This window comes from Pipistrellus hanaki (genome assembly GCF_964339955.1).
Source record: "Pipistrellus hanaki genome assembly, chromosome: 21".
Lineage (NCBI taxonomy): Eukaryota > Metazoa > Chordata > Mammalia > Chiroptera > Vespertilionidae > Pipistrellus > Pipistrellus hanaki.
This window is the reverse complement of record NC_140523.1, coordinates 1,188,520-1,210,653: the sequence shown is the minus strand read 5'-3', so window position 1 is coordinate 1,210,653 and position 22,134 is coordinate 1,188,520. Positions and strand designations below refer to the sequence as shown.

The 22,134-nt window shown below is 48.9% G+C and overlaps 2 protein-coding genes across 6 annotated transcripts in view; one reads left to right on the top strand and one right to left on the bottom strand.

Annotated features, from left to right (window-relative positions):
- Positions 1-15,325, bottom strand: part of TTC23 (tetratricopeptide repeat domain 23) — a 995,109-nt gene extending 979,784 nt beyond the window's left edge. For all 5 annotated transcript variants that reach the window (XM_084869195.1, XM_084869193.1, XM_084869194.1 and 2 more), the window contains exons 1-7: positions 15,044-15,325; positions 13,868-14,067; positions 12,545-12,668; positions 11,651-11,801; positions 10,898-11,023; positions 5,748-5,925; positions 2,324-2,429 (exon numbers count right to left, since the gene is read on the bottom strand). In XM_084869195.1, the coding sequence (XP_084725321.1) occupies positions 2,324-2,429; positions 5,748-5,925; positions 10,898-11,023; positions 11,651-11,801; positions 12,545-12,668; positions 13,868-14,047 (865 nt within the window). In that variant the 5' untranslated portion in view covers positions 14,048-14,067; positions 15,044-15,325. The remainder of the gene's footprint in view (positions 1-2,323; positions 2,430-5,747; positions 5,926-10,897; positions 11,024-11,650; positions 11,802-12,544; positions 12,669-13,867; positions 14,068-15,043) is intronic.
- Positions 15,326-15,543: 218 nt separating this feature from the next.
- The window catches only part of LRRC28 (leucine rich repeat containing 28), a 36,687-nt gene continuing 30,096 nt past the window's right edge, over positions 15,544-22,134 (top strand). Inside the window, exons 1-4 of the mRNA XM_084869258.1 lie at positions 15,544-15,615; positions 17,423-17,641; positions 18,551-18,591; positions 21,717-21,754. Coding sequence (XP_084725384.1) covers positions 17,474-17,641; positions 18,551-18,591; positions 21,717-21,754 — 247 coding nt within the window. The 5' untranslated portion in view covers positions 15,544-15,615; positions 17,423-17,473. The remainder of the gene's footprint in view (positions 15,616-17,422; positions 17,642-18,550; positions 18,592-21,716; positions 21,755-22,134) is intronic.

Here is a 22,134-nt window from a genome sequence, read left to right as displayed (position 1 = left end):
GGTGTAAGGTCCCCTCGCGGCCCTGTCAGGCCCTGTTCCGTCTGTGTGACTTCACTCAGAGAGCATGAGGAATACGGGGTCACAACTGGGCACCCGGCAGGGCAGGAGGCTTTCATGAAAACCAATCCCTGTAGCCCGGCCTGAGGCGTGGTTCCGTGGATGAGCATCAACCTGGGAACCGGGAGGTCAGGGTTCGATTCCCAGTCAGGGCACAGGCCTGGATCGTGGGCTCGATCCCCATGTAGGGGGCGGGCAGGAGGCAGCCGATCCATGATTCTCTCTCATCCTGGATGTTCCTATCTCTCTCTCTCTCTCTCTCTCTCTCTCTCTCTCTCTCTCTCTCTCTCTCTCTCTCTCTCTCTCTCTCTCTCTCTCTCTCTCGCCCTCTCCCTTCCTGTCTGAAATCAATAAAATATATTTTAAAAATAGATGAAAAAAGCAATTCCTGTAACTCCCCGGGCAGCGTGCACTTAAAGGGAGCTGTGTGTTGCCGACAACAATGATCCTTTGTGATGGTCTTGGGAAAGACTGCGCTCTGTGCGGAAGCATAAGGACCCCCGGGGGATTGGAAGATGGAAAGTCTTAGGGCCCAGCTTGGCATGAACCCCGAGGACCCACTAAGATCCTGCGGGGCAGGCCAAGAGGGCATTGCAGGGCTGGGGCAGGGCGTGCAGGAGGCAGCTGATCCAGGATTCTCTCTTTCTCTCTCTCTCCCTTCCTCTCTGAAATCCATAAAAATATATTTTTAAAAATCTGTACGGATGCTGACATCTGCTTGAGGAGCTCAGGGGCAGGACCGACTTGGGCTGGCTGGGCATTCTGTAATGAGAGATGGGCCCTGAGGAGGGGCTGAGGAAGGCTAGGCCATGGGGGCGGCAGGGAACACACTGGTGCACAGGGAGCTGTCCCTCAAGAATGCACCCCAGCCCTGGCCGGTGTGGCTCAGTGGACAGAGCGTCGGCCCTGTGGACCCAAGGGTCCCGGGTTCGATTCCGGTCAAAGGCATGTACCTCGGTGGCAGGCCCCTCCCTGCCGCTCCGTCACCAGGGGCACGTGCAGAAGGCAACCAATCGATGTGTTTCTCTTGCATGGACGTTTCAGTCTTTCGCTCTCTCTAAAGATCAATGGAAAAATATCCTCGGGTGAAGGGTTTAAAAAAAAAGAATGCACCCCACGCTCACGAGTCTGGTCCTCTGAGCCAGGGACTCACCCCGTCATCCCTGAGGCTGGGAGGGGACAGCGCCAGGTCCGCCTGGATGTGCCCGGCGCTGCCCAGCCCCCTGGCGCCCGGCGGCAGATGGGCCATTTCCAAACAAGGCCGCCCAGGCTGGGCCTCCAGGAGGCTTACGCTGACACGGACTTGGCTCCCATCCACTCCCTCCTCACATCCTTCGCGGGGAGAGTTAAGAGCCCTGACCCCTGGCAGGCGGGGCTGGGAGAGCTTTTGAGACCAAGTTTGTCCACCGCGGGCCCCGGGAAGCCAGCCTGGCTCCGGTTGGTGGCGTTCCGGAGGGGCCTGCCGTGGGCGGCCTCAGGCAATCAGGTCCCCTTGTCCGCGTCAGGAATGCCGGAAGCTGGGGGCAGAGGGATTAGCGGGATGCGGGGCCGGCTGCTGGGCCCGCGACATTTTTTCATTGGAGGGCCAGGCCTTGCATGGGCAATCAGCAGCTGGGCTGGGAAAGATTCCCCAGAGGAGATTTTTCCCTCATTAATTTACTCTCCTTTATCTTATCTTTGCCTTCTATTTATTGGCCTTAACTTCCTTGCTGTTAAGACTTGCCCGAGGATATTTTTTTCCCACTGAATTTTACAGGGAGGGAAGAAGAGAGGGAGGGAGAGCGAAACACCGATGTGAGAGAGACAATGATGTGACCATCACTGTCCCATCATGGATGTTACAATCTCTCTCTTGTCTCATCATGGATGTTACAATCTCTCTCTCTCCCTCTTCCTCTCTGAAGTCAATATAAATATATTTAAAAATTTTAAAAATAAAAATAAAAATAAATCACCTCTGAAAAGCAGAGCAGGCTTCCCTGGGTGCCCAGCCTGGGTTCCCTTGGGTTCCGATTGGCTGGGTTTGAAAACCAAAGACTGGACGAAGGCGCACAGGGAGGCATCCAAGGACCCGGGGGTGCTCAGATGCCTGGGTGGCGACTCGGCCGCACCCCGCAGGGCCTGCGTCTCAGCTCCGTCCCCCTGCCCATCCCCAAGGCCCGGACCTGTGCAGGCCAGGCGGGCAGCAGGCGGCAGGCAGCACCCGCCGTCCACCCTCCCACTCATCCCCCCCCCCCCCCGCCCCCCACGGGAGCCTGGCTCTCACCGTGGTGCTCGGGCCGCCCGGAGGCCGCGGCGGCGCGGGCCACGCAGTGGGCGGACTCCCCGGCCTCCTCTCCGGACGGCTCTGCGCCCAGGACGATGAGATGCGCCTGTGGCGGGGGGAGAAGAAGAAACGGGCTGGTGGCCACGCCTGGCAGCGGCCACAGGGAACTCGCCGTGCCTGTGGCGATAAGCAGGCGGGACAGAGGGACGGAGGGGGAAGTTGGAGGGGGAGAGGGGAAGCACCGGCCACGGAGTCCCCAGGGCTCGCGGCTGCGGCCAGAGGCCAGGGCCCATCAATCGATCAGTAAGCAAGTCATTTCAAAGGCTCTGCTCCGAGGAGAGGGGAGGGTCTCCAGGAGGAAGGGGATGGATTTAAAAGGGTCAAGCGCAGCCCTGACCGGTGTGGCTCAGTGGATAGAGCGTCGGCCTGCGGACCGATTCCGGTCAAGGGCATGTATCTTGGTTGCGGGCACATCCCCAGTGGAGGGTGTGCAGGAGGCAGCTGATGGATGTTTCTCTCTTATCGATGTTTCTAACTCTCTATCGCTCTCCCTTTCTCTCTGTTAAAAATCAATAAAATATATTTAAAATTAATTAATTAATTAATAAAAGGGTCAGTGCTGCCCTGGAGGGTGTTGCTCAGTGGTTGACCAAACAGTCAAGTCACTTCTCGCCTATCAGCAGGGGTGCGGGGAGGGTTACAAACGCCTGTGAGTAACACGTGTGCATTCATCCGATACACAGGTACTTACAGGTGGCCTGCTACCGGACACGCGTGGGCCAGAGCGCGGGGCGGTGCGGGAGGAAACAGACAGGAAACGCCCAGTCACACAGGGCGCTGCCGGGAGGGGGCAGGTCGCCAGAACACAGAGACCCAGACCCCGCGCGTTTCAAGGAGAGAAACACTGGGCCGCACAGGTGAACCACTGATATTTGAGCTGCACACTTTATAGATATATATATATACACTTTAAAAACAAAACAAAACATGTTTTTATTGATTTCAGAGAAGAAGAGAGAAGGGGGGGGGAGAGAGAGAGAGAGAGAGAGAGAGAGAGAGAGACATCAACGATGAGAGAACCATAGATCCGCTGCTTCCTGCACACCCCACACTGGGGACAGAGCCCACCACCCGGGCATGCGCCCTGACCGGGAATCGAACCGTGACCTCCTGGCTCTGGCTCACGGGCCAATACTCAACCACTGAGCCACAGCGGCTGGGCAGTGGGTGGGCAGTAGCTCTAGACGTTTTATGACGGGGGCTACTGCACGTCAAGGTGGCTGGTCTTGACTCTCCTTGCTGTGTTAGAACCCTCGGGATGTCATATCCTCAAATGCTACCGACATCCCTTGCTTTGGAACTCCTTTTGTTGTTCAAGGACAGAGACAAATAGAAGAAAGGGGTCTTGGCAACGCCCCATTAGTCATCCCCCTTTCTCTCCGCCCCCCAATCGGGCCTGAAGGGCCCACTGGAGAGATGCTTTTCAAACAGCAGGCAGCCCGGAAGGCAGCGCCCTGTCGGTGAAGAACAGCAGGAGCCGCAGGGATGGAGCGAGGGGTCTCGTGGTCAGTGTCCGGGAGAGGAAGAGAGCGAGAGGCGAGTCTGCCCTGCTCCCCATGGCGACGGACTCACGTTTATGATCCTGCCCCGGGTTCCCTGTAGGAAGCTTTTCAGGGCCGCGCACACCACAGTGGGCAGCAGGAAGTGGAGGGATGGGGGAGAGGGGGATCTCGGCTAAGAGCAAGAGGGAGCTGGGAATCCCCGGAGCAGTGGCTGGGAGGGAAGTCCCCGGGTGCCCATGGCCGTGGCACACCGGGCTCTCGGGGCCCCGGCCTGAGCCGGCTGCTTTTAATAGTCGGAGAGAGTCCTCTGTGGCAGCTCTCCACGGGTCAATTTTAGCTCCTCCAGAGGGCTGGCTGGCGAGAGAGGCCCTCCCCCACCCCGCTGAGGGACAGCCCCAAAATAGACGCGGCGGGGGCCTGCGTTTTCTGTCCAGGTTTGGTTGCGAGCAGGCAACCGTTCTCTTAACACCTCACTAGGCTTTTAGATAGGAACGCTAATTCCTGCCTGTCACTTTCAAAACCCGAAGTGGTGCCCTAACAGGCTCAGTGGATGGATGGAGCGTCCGGCCTGCAGACTGAAGGGTCCCGGGTTCGATTCCGGTTAAGGGCACATCCTCAGTAGGGGGTGTGCAGGAGGCAGCTGATGGATGTTTCTCTCTCGTCCATGTTTCTAACTCTCCATCCCTCTCCCTTCCTCTCTGTAAAAAAAAATCAATAAAATACATTAAAACAAAAACACACACACAAAAAACCCCTAAGTGGTAGGAAGGAATAAACAACGTTAATGCCCGTCCCTGCCGTCCGTAAGCCACACTCTCTCTTCTGACTCCGGACAGCCCCCTGCTGCCCTGTCTCTGACAGGCGCCCACCCGCGTGGCTCAGTGGCTGAGCGCCGACCTATGAACCGGGAGGTCAGGGTTCGATTCCACCCGCGGTGGCTGGGCGGGGCTGGCTCTATTTATCTCCACTTGCATGAAAGGCGTCTCCTGAATGTTCCATGTTCCTTTCAGAAAACGAAAGGCCTTTTCTCTTCTCTCTGGGCGCTGGTCACCGCGAAGGAATGCGGAGGGAGAGACGGGACGGGAGGCCATAAACCCCCTTTTCTCTGTGTGCGGCGGCTGACACGTGGCTCGGAGGCGCGAGCTCCCGCCCAGAGCTGTGGCCACACTGGGCCTTTCCGTCCCGGGGGACGTCCCCATGATTCGCTCTCACCATCGATGTTTCTCTCTCCCTCCCTCTCCCCCACCCCCTGGTATGAAATCAATAAAAACATACTAAAGCCGGGACCGGTTTGGCTCAGTGGATAGAGCGTCGGCCTGCGGACTGAAAGGTCCCGGGTTCGATTCCGGGCAAGGGCATGTACCTTGGTTGCAGGCACATCTCCAGCGGGGGGTGTGCAAGAGGCAGCTGATCGATGATTCTCTCTCATCGATGTTTCTAACTCTCTATCCCTCTCTCTTCCTCTCTGTGAAAAATCAATAAAATATATTTTAAAAAAAATAAAGAATAAAAAAAAATAAAAACATACTAAAGCCAGGACCGGTTTGGCTCAGCGGATAGAGCGTCGGCCTGCGGACTGAAGGGGGTCCCGAAGGGTTCGATTCCGGTCAAGGGCATGTGCCTTGGTTGCGGGCATGTCCCCAGTAGGGGGCGTGCAAGAGGCAGCTGATGGATGATTCTCTCTCATCGACGTTTCTAACTCTGTCCCTCTCAATTCTTGTCTGTGTAAAATCAATAAAATATATTAAAAAAATAAAACACCCAACATACTAAAGAGAAAATACGAGATGAATAGAAACGTATCGAAGAGGAAAAGGCGCTGGTCCTGGGGCGGCCCGGCAGCCAGCGCGCGCGCAGCTCACCTGCAGGAGGTGGTTGAGGGACGCACCGTGCAGCCGCAGGGCCCGCTCGGCGCCGGCCAGCTCCCGCAGCACGGGCACGCACTCCAGGCTCCGCTCCCCGCGGCTGCTCTCCGTGTGCTCCAGAGCCTCTTGGTAGTGGGGCAGGGCCGCCTCCCATTTCCTCTGGCCCTGGTACATCCTGCAAGGCCAGAGGCACGGCTTTTAGGATGATCACCATGGGAAATGCTGGGACCACACAGGCGGTCTGGGGGGGGCTGAGGGTTTGGCTCTCAGACCCCTGTTATCCAGGTTCGTTTCCCTAGCCATCTAGGACTTAAAAAAAACAAACAAACAAAAAAAATTTTTTTTTAAATTAAATATATTTTATTGATTTTTTTTCACAGAGAGGAAGAGAGAGGGATAGAGAATTAGAAACATCGATGAGAGAGAATCATCCATCAGCTGCCTCTTGCACACCCCCTAACTGGAGATGTGCCCGCAACCAAGGTACATGCCCCTTGACCGGAATCGAACCTGGGACCTTTCAGTCTGCAGGCTCTATCCACTGAGCCACACCAGTTTTGGCCAAAAAAACAAAATCTTTTTTTAATGGGCTTCAGAGAGGAAGAGAGAGGGAGAGAGAGAGAGAGAGAGAAACATCAATGATGAGAATCATGGATCGGCTACCTCCTGCACGCCCCCCGCTGGGGACCGAGCCCTCAACCCACGCATATGGCTTGACTGGGAATCGGACCTCGACCTCCTGGTTCCTAGGCTGACGCTCAACCACGGAGCCACGTTGGCCTGGGGAGGGCCCAAAATAGTAATTTATCTGGAAGAGGTACTCTGGCAAGACAAGAAGATCTCCAGGTCAGAATGCTTCCCTAAGCATTCTCTGTGACAGCGGAAAAGAACAGAGAAAGCGCTTAAATTGCACCGACAGGCAGTTGTCCAAGCAGGTTACCGTAAGCACATCCACTTAGCCATTAGAGGTAGTGTCGATCCATATTGACTCCTATGGAAGAAGCACAGCCACTACACATTCTAAGCGAAAAAGCCAATTATAAAAATAACTTTGCGTGCTCTACGAAAGCTTTGTGTCTAATCTATATGCACACAAGCGCATAAAGAGACACTTAGCCCTGGCGGGTGTGGCTCAGTGGGTTGGGTGCTGCCATTTGAATTCCCGGTCGGGGCACATACCCAGATTGTGGGCTGGATCACCAGTAAGGGGGAAGGGGGTGGGGGGTAGGGGTGGAAGAGGGCGTGCAGGAGGCAGCCGATCCATGATTCTCGCTCATTGCTGATGTTTCTTTCTCTCTCCCCTTCTTCCTGCTTCTCTGAAATCAATCAAAATATATTTCTTTTTAAAGCAGCTTAGAATATAATAACTGGACTTTGAAAGCAGTGCATTTGATTTCTGAAGAGAAGACCGGCTTTGAAACACAGGGCTGTTAACCTATCACTCTGCCGAGGAATAAGGTTACATAAAGGTTACATAACGGAACACAGCAGTCAGCAAACGATGGCCCTTGGGTCCAATGCACTGTTTTTACACATAAAGTTTTATTGGCACACAGCCACGCCCGCTTGTTTACATACTGTCCAGGGCTGCTTTTGCATAAAATACTTAACTGCCTGGGCCTTTACAGCAGGGGTGGGGAACGGCCCATATAAGGCCCCTGAAATCATTGGGTCTGGCCCTGCCATGGCATTAGGGGTGAGCTAATTAAATGCTTGGCCAAACAGAGCAGGCTAATTTTTAAGCTGATCCTTTTTATACGGCTTTAACTATCCAAATGGCCCATGGCAGAAAAAAAAAAGTCCCCACCCCCCCACTTGACAGACACAGTGTGCCAGCTTCGGGGCCAGAATCTAGAGCAAGTCGCATAGTTTCATAATGACTGCAGATTCTTTCCACCGGATGGAGCCTCGGGAACCCGGACAATACCACAGATATTTGAGTGAAGGAAGAGAAAAAAAAAGATCACCTTCTCCCTCGCACGCTCATAAAGGATGAAGCATGTGGCGAGGGAGGCGAGGATCGGCCTCTGGCTTCCAAGGCTCCTTAAATGGTGTGCGTGTCCTGGGCCCCGGGCTTGCTCAGCGCGGTCCTGGCTCTGCTCTGGCCGCCCAGACTGAGCGGGGTGCCTTTGTGAACACTGACTGTGCTTCCCCAGAACTGGGAATCCCTCTGCTCAGAAAACATCTCTCATATTGTATCTTGGTTTTGCTTATTTACTTATTTATTTTTAATTGATTTCAGAGAGGAAAGGAGAGGGAGAGAGAATCAATGATGACAGAGAATCATGGATCGGCTGCCTTCTGCATGCCCCGCACTGGGGATGGAGCCCCGACTGGGAATCGAACCGTGACCTCCTGGTTCCTAGGTTGACACTCAAACCACAGAACCACGCTGGCCGGGCTCTCGTACCTCAGTCCCACTCTGGGCACACACCTCAGAGATAACGTTGTGTGTGTGTGCCCAAAGAGACTCGCAGCAGAGGGGTCAGGGGAACGGGGTTCCCAAGAGGCAAAGTTTGGGGGTGACTTACAAGTTTTACTCTCGTGGTGGTGAGAAGGAGAAGGGACCATTAAATCCATTTTGTCTCTCCCCCTCCCTTCCCAAGTGAGTAAGCATGACTGGATGGAACGGTGCTGGGACGGAGGCGGACAGGTACGAGGGACGGGTGCTGAGGGCCCCAGGGAGGGAGGGGAGGCTGGGAGCATGAGTCACCCTGCAGCCAGCATCTGCCTGCCCGAGGAAGCGAGAGCTGGCCTGGCCCGATGGGCACCATAAAAGGCGAGGCAGATGGAGGAGGTGGATGCACCTAAGAGATACCCTTTTAAGAGAAACACAAATCCCATGAGAGCTGCCCGAGGGATTACCCCGGCCTTCCGCCTCCACGGCCTGGCCTTGGGGGCTGTGACTGTGACTACAGACATGCACAAAACCAAAGCCTTCTTTTTTTGTTTGTTTTATCTGCTTTCTTTTTTGTTTGTTTTATCTGCACCCGGGGATATTTTTTCTGTTGATTTTTATAGAAAGTGGAGGACCAGAGGGAGGGAAGAACACAGAGACACAGAAACACCGATGTGAGAGATACACATCGATTGGCTGGCTGCCTCCCGCACGGGGATCAAACCTGCAGCCGTCGAGGTACGTGCCCTCGATGGGAATGGAACCCATGACCCTTCGGTGCACGGGCCAACGCTCTAACCACTGAGCCACACCGGCCGGCCAGGGCAAAGCCTCGTTGCTTTCTAGAGCAGATCAGATTGGGCAGAACATTCTCACGTCAGCCAGGAAACAAAGCCGAGAGGGACTGCATGGAAACCTTCAGTTGAAACATGCGAGTTCCAGTAACTGGGTCAAGGCGAAGACTCGGGGATGGAAACAGAAGTAGCGAAGTTTAAAACAACTCCCCGAAATGCAAGGTAACTGGAGGACAGCTGAGAAAGGGGACACATTTGTTAGGCATTCAGGACAGACGCGTGCAAGGCCCGCCACCTGCTGGCGAGATCCGGCACTGCGAGTCTGGAAAGCACTCCAGGAGGTGGTGCGGGATTCTGGGTAGAGGAAGGCAGGCATTTAACTTGAACTTTGCAGCAAATGTTGTTCAATAGTAAGTACAAATGACATTTAGTCACATCTCAACAGATGGCAACAAACATCAGATCCGGGGCCTCTGATTTGCATGTGTCCTGTCTTACAATGCACGATAGAATGTCTAGTTCCCGGCAGGGAGCAATTCTGGATTAGTAGTGTAGCCTTTTGCAATCACTACCATCTCCTGTCACATCCGTGGGATCAGAGGCATGATGAGTTCTGTGGGGGTCTGATTTCTTTCACAAACACTGCTTGTGAGGGTGACTCAGGATGTCAACCATAGGAACACGCTGACCATTCTCTCTGGATGAACATGTCACACTCTTATCTACTCCACCTTCTTGTCAGAGGTAACCATCAACTTATTTTTTTTTTATTATTTAATAATTTTTAATAATTTTGATGTTTTAAATTTACCTTTATTGTTGAAAGCATTACAGATGTCTCCCCTTTTTCCCGCCACTGACCTCTCCATCCATCCATCCTGGTCCCGCCCTTCGCAAGCCTTCACCGCACTATTGTCTGCGTCCACGGGTTATGCATATATGAATGCATGTAAGTTCCCGGATAGTCTCTCCCCATCCACCCACCTTCCCTCTGAAATTCGCCAATCTCTCTCTCTCTCTCTCAATAAATAAAAATTAAAAATAATAAAGAAGATATGCTGCTGTTTTAACCTCCCACCCCACAGAATATATCAGACGACATAAAACAACGGCCGGCAGAACCATGGACAGCGCTAAACAGCCCAACAATGGTGCATCAAAATTCAAATGCTCTTATCTTTCAAAAATTAATACATCAGAGTCGCAAAAGATAAACAAAAATATAAATCCGAGTTACCCTAGGGCAGACTTATTGCAACCTTAAACACGAAAAATAGCTCCCTGGGAACCTTCTCGAAACTTGGCCGTGGACTAGATCCCAAAGGAAAGCTTCAGTAAAAGATTGCAGGGTCCATACCACACAAATATGTTTCTGTGTATAATACCATAAAATTAGACAGGAATAGCACCCAAACACCCCGGAAAAAAAAAAATCTCATATACCTTCCAACGAAAACACAGGTCACTTGAATCATCATTGGCTTAAAGGGTAATTTATCCAATAAATTATAGATACTAAAAACTGAAGGGGGTGTGCAGGAGGCAGCCAAGATCCATGAATCTCTCTCATCATTGATGTTTCTCTCTCACTCACTCTCCCTTCCTCTCTGAAAGCAATAAAGGCAGATTTAAAAAACAAGAAACTGCCGAAACCAGTGTGGCTCAGTGGATAGAGCGTCGGCCTGCGGACTCAAGGGTCCCAGGTTCGATTCTGGTCAAGGGCATGTACCTTGGTTGCAGGCACATCCCCACCAGGGGGTGTGCAGGAGGCAGCTGATCGATGATTCTCTCTCATCGATGTTTCTAACTCTCTATCCCTCTCTCTTCCTCTCTGTAAAAAAATCAATAAAATATATTTAAAAATAAATAAATAAAAAATAAAAATAAAAAACAAGAAACTTCCTGCCTGGAGACAGTCTTCCGGCAAAGAACCGCCAGCCGCCATGGAAACTTACCGCGCGAATGACAGTTTGATCCGAGCTTGGGTTTCTATCCACTCCTCCTTCGCGATCCTCCCACATCGCAGCAGCTCCTTCGAGAGCCTCTCTGCTTTCGCCAAGTTCTCTGCGGCCTCCTTAAATCTGAGCCGCGTTCAGGAAAACATGACCCTGGGTTCTAGATTCTGGGGCCCGAGTTCCTGGACATCCTGGGCTCCCTATACACTTCCCGTCACCCTTCCCGGGCCATCTGTCAGCTTTGAGAATCTTATATAATAAAATCCTAATATGCAAATAATGGGGGGGGAGAGGAAGGGAGGGGGCAGGCTGGCCAACCGCAGGGAGGCCCCGGCTGGTGGTGGTGGTGGCAGGCAGACAGAGGAAGGGAGATCCTGGCCAGCAGCAGCTAGGGACCCCACCCATGCACGAGTTTTATGCACTGGGCCTCTAGTTAAATATAAGGAACATGAACAGAATGTCTCTTTGTAAGTAGAGGCCAACGGATACTTTCTTATTGTTGTTAATCCTCAACCCCGGATATTTCGCATTAATTTTTTTTTTTAAGCGAGTGAAGGGGCGGGGAGACAGAGAGAAATATTGATGTGAGAGAGACACATCGATTAGTTGCCTCCCTCACAAGCTCCAACCGTGGCCGGGGATCGAGCCTGCAACCAAGGTACATGGCCTTACCCAGAATCCAACCCGAGACCCTTCAGTCAGCAGGCCGATGCTCTACCCACAGAGCCACGCCGACAAGGGCCAAAAGGATACTTGTGAAGGGCGAGCAGGGCGCTCCCCAGGGTGTGAAACAGCTCGATGGAACACCTGAACACATCCGTGTTGTCCTCATAGGGCGGCCCGATGGAGCTGGTGAGGACTTCTCTGGCTGCCTCTGCGTGGTGTTTGGCCTGCAGGGACAGTCCTGGCGACAGGGCAGAGGAAGTCTCACTGTCTCTGTCACCTCAGTGGGCAAGAATATGGTCAGTCACTTACGGTCAGGGAATCCAACGAGGTCTCCTTGACCTACTCACTATATCAAGGAGAGAGGTACTGGGGCAGCAGGAAATACTGTAATAACTATAGCAACCAAGTGTTTTAAACCTACTAATGAAGATGGAATCCCTCCCTCCCCGCTATCGTCAAGATCATTTCTCCCTGAGAATGGTCTTCTTATTTATCCACTTTTCTAAAATATATTTCTATTGATTTCAGAGAGAAACGGAGAGGGAGGGAGAGATAGAAACATCAAAGATGAGGGAGAATCATGGATCGGCTGCCTCCTACACGCTCCACACTGGGGATCGAGCCTGCAACCCGGGCATGTGACCTGACTGGGAATCGAACCGTGACCTCCTGGTTCATAGGTCGACGCTCAACCACTGAGCCGCGCCGGCCGGGCCCAAGAACCCGACTTTAAAGACCCTAAAAGACAAAACGCTAAGGGCCCAAATCTTCCCTTTTTTTTTTTTTTTTTTTTTTTTTTTTATATATATTATATATTTAGAAAAATCTTATTGACTCTTTGTGATGAGAGATGGCTTCCCAATGTGTGCAGAGGAGAAGGATCAGGATAATTTCATCCCTGCAGTTACATGTTAGTCCAATTTGGGGGGAGGGGGAGCAAAATCCAACCAACAGAGCCTCCTGGGTCTGAGCTGAGCTCACCTTTCAGCTGGAGGTAGCCTCGAGCCAGATTAACGTACGCCTCTGCTAGTTTCCAATGGCAGCTGCCATAGCAGATCCTGGTCAACGCTACGCAGCGTACGAGCTCCTGGATCGCCTGCTTATGCTGTGAGGAAAAGAAAACAGGCTTACCGTTAAAAAACATATATATTTAAAAATATATATAGCCGAAACCGGTTTGGCTCAATGAATAGAGCGTCGGCTTGGGGACTGAAAGGTCCCGGGTTCGATTCCGGTCAAGGGCATGTGCCTTGGTTGCAGGCACATCCCCGGTAGGGGGTGTGCAAGAGGCAGCTGATCGATGACTCTCTCTCATCGATGTTTCTAACTCTCTATCTCTCTCCCTTCCTCTCTGTACAAAATCAATAAAATTTATTAAAAAAAATATTTAAAAAAATATATATTTTTATTGATTGCAGAGAGGAATGAAGAGGGAGAGAGAGATAGAAACATCAATCTATATATATAAAAGCCTAAGTGACTGGCCGACTGGGACCGAAAGTAGCTATGATGCACACTGACCACCAGGGGGCAGATGCTTACCACAGGAGCGGAAATCCCAGGTGTGGAAACATGGAACAGACTGATGAATCTCAGAGGGAAGGCGGGATGGGGGAGGACAGGAAGAGATTAACCAAAGATCTTATATGCATATTAGAGCAGCAGTCACCAACCGGTGGTCCCTGGACCAGTGGTGGCCCATGGGGTCCGGAAGGTGTGACTGCTGTACTAGAGGCCCAGTGCACAGTGCCCTCTCGCAATCCGGGACCCCTCAGGGGATTATTGGAGAGCAGGGTTCAGCCAATCCCACTGGTGCATGAATCTGTGCACCAGGCCTCTAGTCTATAATAATTAAAGTGTAATATGCTAATTAGACCAGAGCCAAATGACCCTCTGGACATCCTTCTGGAATCCTTCCGGATGACCTTCCAGACAAAGCTGGGGCTGCGAGGGCCAACGCAAGCTGCTGTGGCTGTGAGGGCAGAGCCCCTTGCACGGATTTCGTGCATCGGTCCTCTAGTAAGAGATCATCATCCGTCGGCTGCCTCCTGCATGCCCCTGACTGGGGATCGAGCCCACAGCCCAGGCATGTGCATTGAAGAAGAATCAAAGAGGAACCTCCTTGTTCACGGGTCGACGTTCAACCACTTAGCCACACTGGCCAGGGCGGAATTTCCTTCTTTTTATGGCTGAATAATATTCCATTGTATACATACATACATACACTTTTTCTTGGGAACATACCCTAAGCTATTGCCCTTCTCAATGACCTGGATACAGGGATGGAGCAGGAAGGCTGCTCACCTCATGTCGGCGGGAGTAGAACTTTGCTTTCTCTTCACTTAGCTGGAGTTTCTCTTGGGGAGGCTGGAAGAGGACCGTCTGAGGCAGCCTGTTGGCCAACTTCCTTCTGGGCGTGATGCTGACGGCAGCCACGATTTCATCTAAGTACTTGGATATGTGGGTTTCCTGTGATTCTTCCATATTCTTACAGTCATTATCCTCTGGTTTTTAAATAAAATAAAATTTAAAAAAAAGAGAGGTGTTAGGGGATCTTTTTCATGTCGACTTTCCCCCTAGAAACATGAGGCTCCAGGAAGATTTCAACACCATGTTCATGACTTCTTTGAAAACAGGAGCATTCTGGCTCAGCCTGCATGGCTCAGTGGTTGAGCGTTGACCTGTGAACCAGGTCACAGCTGGATTCCCGATCAGGGTACATGCCAGGGTGGTGAACTCGATTCCCAGGTTGGGGTCATGCAAGAGGCAGCCAACTGACGATATTCTCTCATCATTGATGTTTGTTTGTTTCTCTCTCTCTCTCTCTCCCTCTCCCTGCCTCTCTGAAAGCAATAAAAATATATTTAAAAAAAAATAAAAGAGAAAGTGGCCAAGTTACCAAATAAGGTATTTAAAATATTAGTTTTTTTTTGTTTTTTTTTTTAAAACTTCCCTAAGGCCCTAACCGGTTTGGCTCAGTGGATAGAGCGTCAGCCTGAGGACTCAAGGGTCCCAGGTTCAATTCCGGTTAAGGGCGTGTACCTTGGTTGCGAGCACATCCCCAGTAGGGGGTGTGCAGGAGGCAGCTGATTGATGTTTCTCTCTCATCAATGTTTCTGTCTATCATTCTCCCTTCCTCTCTGTGAAAAATCAATAAAAATATATTTAAAAACACACACACAAAAAAACTTCCCTAAGAATTCTTGGACTTTTCTTTTTTTCTTTTTTTAACCCACATAAAGCTCTCTTCCTTTGATGTCTTTATTCCCTGACATAGGAGTATTCATTCACGGCCTATTCAGTCATGCTAGGAGCCGCCTCAATATTTAAATGACTCAGTTGTCATTGTCTTTTTCCAGCGACCCTTCCTCACAACAGGTATTTCAGAGACCAGGTGACCGCCTCCTCTTTGGAGGGAACGCCCTTCAAACCCTCCCAAGACTCCGTTTTTCGTCCGTCCAAGGAGTATAATAACGGTACCTGTGCCATGGGACTGCTGAGCGGGTGAAAAGAGGTGAGCTATGCACGCCGCCTGGAACCCAACAAGCGCTCGGCATCGATTATTGTTGTAAATTCCCTCCACGTACACATTCAGCGCGTGCACGCATGCCAGGACCAGTGCACGAATGACAGCGCCGAGTCGTTCCCGGCGGCCTCGAAGGTGGGAGCCCGGATAAATCACACCTTCACCCTTGCAAAAAGCAAAAAGCTACACCTTCCTGACAGCCAGCCCAGAGCCGGGGCCGGAAGCGGAAGCGAGGGCCGGAGGTGGGCGGGGCCAGCATGCCGGAAGCTATGCTCTCCACCAATGGCCATACGGCTTGGGGGGGGGCAAAAAAAAACGAGCGTCTCGTTTGACCTTTTGTAAAACCGCGAGAACAGGGAGGAATTATCGCGAGACTCCGTCCTCCGGCGCCATTCCCGCTTTCCCCGTTCTCGGAAGGGGAGGTTCCGCCCCGCCCCTCACCGCCTAGCCCCGCCCCCCGCCCGGCGCCCCGCCCCGCCCGGCGCCCCACGGTTGCGGTCCCCCCTCAGCCGGCGGCGGCGCCCAGGTGAGTGTGGCGCCCCGAGTCTCCGGGGACCGGAGTGGCGAGGCCTCCTGTCCCGGCCTCCGCCTCGCAGGCTGGGCCCGGTGACGGGTGGACAGGGCCGCGGGGGGTGGACCGCGCGGGGCGAGCGGGCCCTGCCGGGGGGCGGCCTCGGGTCCCCACCGCCGCCGCCGGGCCCTCCGAGCCCCTGGGGGTCCGGGTCCCGGGTCTGCGGAGCGCCTGTCGGGCCTTCGGAGGAAGTAGCCTTTGGCAGGTGCTTGTCCTGGACCGTTTTCTGGGCTCCAGGGTGCAGGGTGAGGGAGTCCGAGTGGCACTTGTGAAGCCAGGAACGAAGCCAGTCTCGGGGGCTCCTTCCTTTCCTGGAAGGCACCTACCTCTCCCCCTGTCTCCAATGGGTGGAATAGGCTTAGAATGGAAGGCTTTGTTTATTTAAAAAAAACAAAACAAAACACAACAAGACAAACCACACACACTAACGTGGGGCGGTGCTGACCTGTCAAGAAAACCCGTGCGGAGGTGCGGCTGTGTGCAGTGAATACGGAGGCTGTGGCTCCCTTTTTATGTTCTTTTTATTTACTATACCAGTATCTATCTATCTATCTATCTATCTATCTCTCTCCCTCTCGCTCTCTCTCTCTCTCTCCATATATATATATATATATATATATATACATATATATATGTATGTACACACTCACACACACACACACACACACACACACACACACACACACACATATATATATATATATATATATATATATATATATATATATATATAAAATCTTCATTGTTGAAAGCATTACCTATGCCCCTTGTCTGTAGGTCAGAGGTAGTGAAGGGAATTTGTGTAAGAAAAAAATACCCAGGTAAAGGAGGTCTGTGGCCAATGAATGCATATTGAAAAACTACTTGCATTATTTTTTTTTTAATTTAGCTTAAGTGTTTATGTGTATATATATATATATATATATTATTGATGTCAGAGAGGAAGGGAGAGAGAATCATGGATCGGCTGCCTCCTGCACGCTCCATAATGGGACGGAGCCTGCAAGCTGGGCCTGTGCCCTGACTGTGAATTGAACCATGACCTCCTGGTTCATAGGTCGAAACTCAACCACTGAGCCTCGACAAGCCAGGCTGATGTAGCTATATTTTATTTTTTAAAATTTAAATATTCTTGAAATACCTTAAGCTGGGTACAAAAAAAAAAACACACAAGGATTTGCCATGTTTGATTTTTAACTTGTTTTTTAGGTTGTTGATTATGAAACCGGTCTCTGTTGTTTGAGGTATTCCGATATCCATTTCAGGAGACTATTTTCAATTAGGACTATTTCTACTGGGTGAGAAACATTTCCCAAGCAGAGAATGCATTTTTATTAAATGTTTATTGTTAATTTAATTTCCTTCTAAATGTGTATGACAAGTTGAGTTGTTATGAAAGCGAAATATGGGGATTGATTCAATGGTTAACTCTCTCTTTTTTAAAAAAAATATAGTTTATTGATTTTTTACAGAGAGGAAGAGAGTTACAAACATCGATGAGAGAATCATCGATCAGCTGCCTCCTGCACACCCCCTACTGGGGATGTGCCCGCAACCAAAGTACATGCCCTTGACTGGAATCGAACCTGGGACCCTTCTGTCTGCAGGCCAACGCTCTATCCACTGAGCCACACCGGTTTCGGCGGTTAAGTCCTTCGTATCCGTATCTGCAGGAGCTCCCTGTGCTCCCTGTGCTCCCTGGCTTCCCTGGCCATGCTGTTGGCAGTGTTCTCACTCTGCACCTGTCCTCCTCCTTCCTCAGAGATGGACCGGCTCTGACAGGATGTAGTACCGCCGCGTGCCGGATGGGATCATGGCGTCTGAGCTCTGCAAGACCATCTCTGTGGCGAGGCTGGAGAAGCACAAGAACCTGTTCTTAAACTACAGGAACCTCGACCACTTCCCGATGGAGCTGCTGAAAGGAGAAGGGCTCCAGTTCCTGGAGAGGCTCTACATGAAGAGGAACTCGCTCACGACCTTGGTACGGTATTCTGTTGCATTCTCTAAAAAAAATATTTATATAATAATAATAATAATAATTTAGAACGTGGTCCTGACCAACGTACACGGTCCATATCTTTTTCTTTTTTTAAAAATATATTTCATTGATTTTTTACAGAGAGGAAGGGAGAGATATAGAAAGAGAGCTAAAACGTCGATGAGAGAGAAACATCGGCCAGCTGCCTCTTGCACGCCCCCTACTGGGGATGTGCCCGCAGCTCAGGTACATGCCCTTGACCGGAATCGAACCTGGGACCTTTCAGTCCGCAGACCGACGCTCTATCCACTGAGCCAAACCGGTTTCGGCACGTTCCGTATCTTAAGACAGTCAGACGAACACGGGTGTCCTCTCTTACTGTGTGAACAGGCACTATAAACCCACACACAGAGGGTCCTTGTGAGCAGAGAATGAATGACTCGAGACCCCGCAGTTAGGTGGGGACAGGAGGAGCTGTGGAGGAAAGCAAAATATTCACAAACGTGCCACTTACCAAACTGTCCCCGTTCAAAACCCCTCTCCTCTTAGCCGGTGCCTGTGCCTGGGCCTGTGCCTTTTTTTAATGTGCGTTAAGCTTCCTAGGTGATTTTTGGATGTGTTTGAATAGATCAGAATCCCAGAATGACATTAACAATGTCATTTTTGTTGTTTTTGTTGTGGCGGTTGCTAACCCTCACCCGAGAATATTTTTTCCATTGATTGATTTTAGTGGAAGGGATGGAGGGCAGGGGAGAGAGAGGGAGAGAAACATCAATGTGAGAGAGATACATTGACTCCCGCATGCGCCCTCATCAGGGCCCTCAAGAAGATAATGGTTTGTGCTTAAGCTATTTAGAGACATTTATACACTTTTCAAAAAATAAAATATAATTCTGAGTTTTTCATTTTCAGCCAGAGAACCTTGCTCAGAAGCTTCCAAACCTGGTGGAACTGTGAGTCTGTTTATTCAATTTTTTAAAAAACGGGGATGAAAATAATTTTAAGTTATTTGAAATGTTAGGAAATACAATTTTCATGTATTTATTTTTTAGCACCACGAGCATGGTAGATCTGTGGTTCTGCTAAGCCCAAAAGTCTTTTAACGTATTTTAACCATTTAAATTTGTGTTTTCAACATCTCACTTCAAGGTGGTGAAGATGCTGAAGAGTACCATTTCTCTGGGGGCAGCATCTTTGTCCCAGAATCATTCTGGATAGTCCATGTAATTGGCAGCATTTATTATTGTTACTACTGCTCCATGTGATACTTGATATAAACAGTGAAACGTTTATAGACAATTTAAAATGTATGGTAAAAGCCTCCTTACCTGCATCCTCCATGCTTTTATTTTATTAGTGTTTTTAAAAAAAGGTTTTTATTGGTTTTGAGAGAGAAAGGGAGATGGATAGAGCGATAGAAATGAGATAGAAAAATCATCAAGCGGCTGCCTTCTGTACCCCCCCCCCACTGGGGATGGAGCCCACAACCCAGGCATGTGCCCTGACCAAGAATCGAACTGGTGCCCTCTTGGTTCATAGGTTGATGCTCAACCACTGAGCCATACTGGCCGGGCCCCGTATACCTTTCAGCCAGTTTCTCCCATTGTTAACATCTCCCAATTCCATGATACATGCGTCAGAACAAAAAAACAATAACCACCTGACACTGGCATGTTACTATTAAGTAAAGTCTATACTTAATTTTTATTTTAAAAAACGAACACCCCGCCACACCATTTTCCAAAGTGGCCGTGCTAGCTTGCGTTCCCACCAGCAATGAAAGAGAGTCCCCGTGTTATGAACGTGATGAACACTTAGTCACATCGAGAACACCATTTCAACTTCTCTCAACTTTCAACTGCTAAGCTTATAATTACAAATGACTCAAGATATAATAATAGTCATCACAACAATAGCAATAGCATTCACTGAGCTCCATTCAGAGAGCTCCGCATATGTTGATTCATTTATTTCTTGCCATATCTCTGTGTTCTAATTGGTGCCATTATCATCTGCTTCTATAGACTGAGAAAGTGAGAGGTTAAGTCACTCGGACCATATGGTTCTAGAGGCACAGAGCCTGCTCTCTGATCCACTATAACAGCAGTGATCCTTTCTTTTTTATATTTTGAATATGTTTTTATTGATTTCAGAGGGAGGGAGAGGGAGAGGGAGAGGGAGAGGAGGGAGAGGAGGGAGAGGAGGGAGAGGGAGAGGGAGAGGGAGAGGGAGAGGGAGAGGGAGAGGGAGAGGGAGAGGGAGAGGGAGAGGGAAACATCAATGATGCGGGCTGGATCCCAGTAGGGGGTGTGCAGGAAGCAGCCGATCAATGTTTTTCTCTCATCATTGATATTTCTATTTCTAGCTCTCTCTCCCTACTCCTTCCTCTCTGAAATCAGTACAAATATACTTTTAAGAAAAAATAAAGTGTGGAATCATTTTATGTACACAAAACAAGGAATAAAATGTATCATGGAATAGTGTAATTATTTAAATTGTGTTAGACCCAGCAGGTTACTACCTATTTCAAAATTAATTTAGTCCAGCATAGAATAATTTTCTTCAATTTATTAATTTTATATCTTTTTTTAAAAACATATTTTATTGATTTTTTTTACAGAGAGGAAGGGAGAGGAATAGAGAGCCAGAAACATCGATGAGAGAGAAACATCCATCAGCTGCCTCCTGCACGCTGCCTACTGGGGATGTGCCCGCAACCAAGGTACATGCCCTTGACTGGAATCGAACCTGGGACCTTTCAGTCCACAGGCCGACGCTCTATCCACTGAGCCAAACTGGCTAGGGCTAATTTTCTATCTTTCTTATTCTTATTAGACTTTAAAATAGAGAATATTTTGAAATTCTATTTTTAAGGACTTCATGAAGATTGGTTAGTGGGTACAAGAAATAAAAGGACAGGTTTGAAAATAAAGTTTTTCAAAGTCTAGCTTTCTTGTTTCAAAATCAATGATATAAATTTATTTTAAAAATTATTACTGTATGTTTTAAAAAAATAAATAAATAAATAAATAAATAAATAAATAAAAATTATTACTGTATGATCTCCCTTGGTCCTAATTGTTTCACTGTTAGTGGGCTGCTTGTGACTGCATAAAATCTCCACCAGGGGATGCTGCAGACACTCGCCTGGAGTTGTCAGCCTTGGTGAACTTTTTTCTTTTTTAAGAAAAGAATTTGATCCTGGCTTATGAAATTCATTTTGCTGTAAAATAAATTCTGTACCTTGACAGTTGAGTATTTCTACAGATAAATGATGATATTTAATCTCCAGAATTCTTGGTTATCAGTAAGCATGCTTGCTGACTGGAACTACCTCCGGTTTGATTATTTTATGAAAGTTGCATTTTCCTGTTCACAATAAGTGCTGACTCTTTTTTACATGACAACTGTATCTCTGAGAATCTGAATAGTTTAAAACAAAGTAGGAAACTAGTTTGTTTTATGAGGTTGAAAAAATACCTCTAGTTTGTCTTTTGTGTTTTTATTTCATTTTAAAATAGCACTCAAAGCCCTAGCAGGTTTGGCTCAGTGGATAGAGCGCCAGCCTTGTGGATCAAAGGGTCCTGGGTTCGATTCTAGTCAAGGACTCATGCAGGAGTCAACCAATCGATATGTTTCTCCAACACTGATATTTCTATCTGTCTTTCCCTCTCTCATCCACTCTCTAAAAATCAGTAAAAAAATATCCTTGGGTGAGGATTAAAAAGAAAAAGAAAAAAAGATAAAAATCCATGCTTACTACAGAAAATGTTAAAACTACAAAAAGCCCTAAAAGGAAAATAAAAATACATATTTAAAAATAAAATAGCAATTAAATCAATACATAGTTTTAATATTTGCAATCCCAGCATAAAACATTGCAAAGTACTATTAGTTATCTGTGGTGAGCATATATTTTGTGTTATGTACTTAGAATAGGGGAATAGGGTGTTAAAGAAAGTCTGGTCCCTTTATATTTGATATATTTCTAAGTGAGCATTTTACAGACTCATTCTGTAGCAGAAGTTCTGAATGACAACAGCTTTTTTTTTTTCTTTTTTTTTTGGTATTTCCCCAGGTACCTTCATTCAAATAACATAGTTGTGGTTCCAGAAGGTAAGTGAGCACTCTTTCAACTTTTAGACAGGAGACACTATAGCTTAATCTTTCCTTTCTAACAGTAGAACAGACAGTCTCTTTAAACCCATTGTGGTTGGTATATTAGTGAATTTTAACTATAAAGCATCTTTAATTTATTCATTTCAAAGATTCTTCCCCCAATTAGTAAATCCAGTTAAGAATTACAACTAAATGACATTAATAGAGCCCAAAATGGCTATCATGATTAGATAAATTATTTTTAGGTATACTGTTGTTGGGTAAATAACAAATTGATAAGTCCCACATTCAGTATATCCAGTTAAGAATGTCGTTTAGATCGAAAACATACTCATATACTGTTTCATGAGTTATTTTTTTATTCAAGCAATATTTTA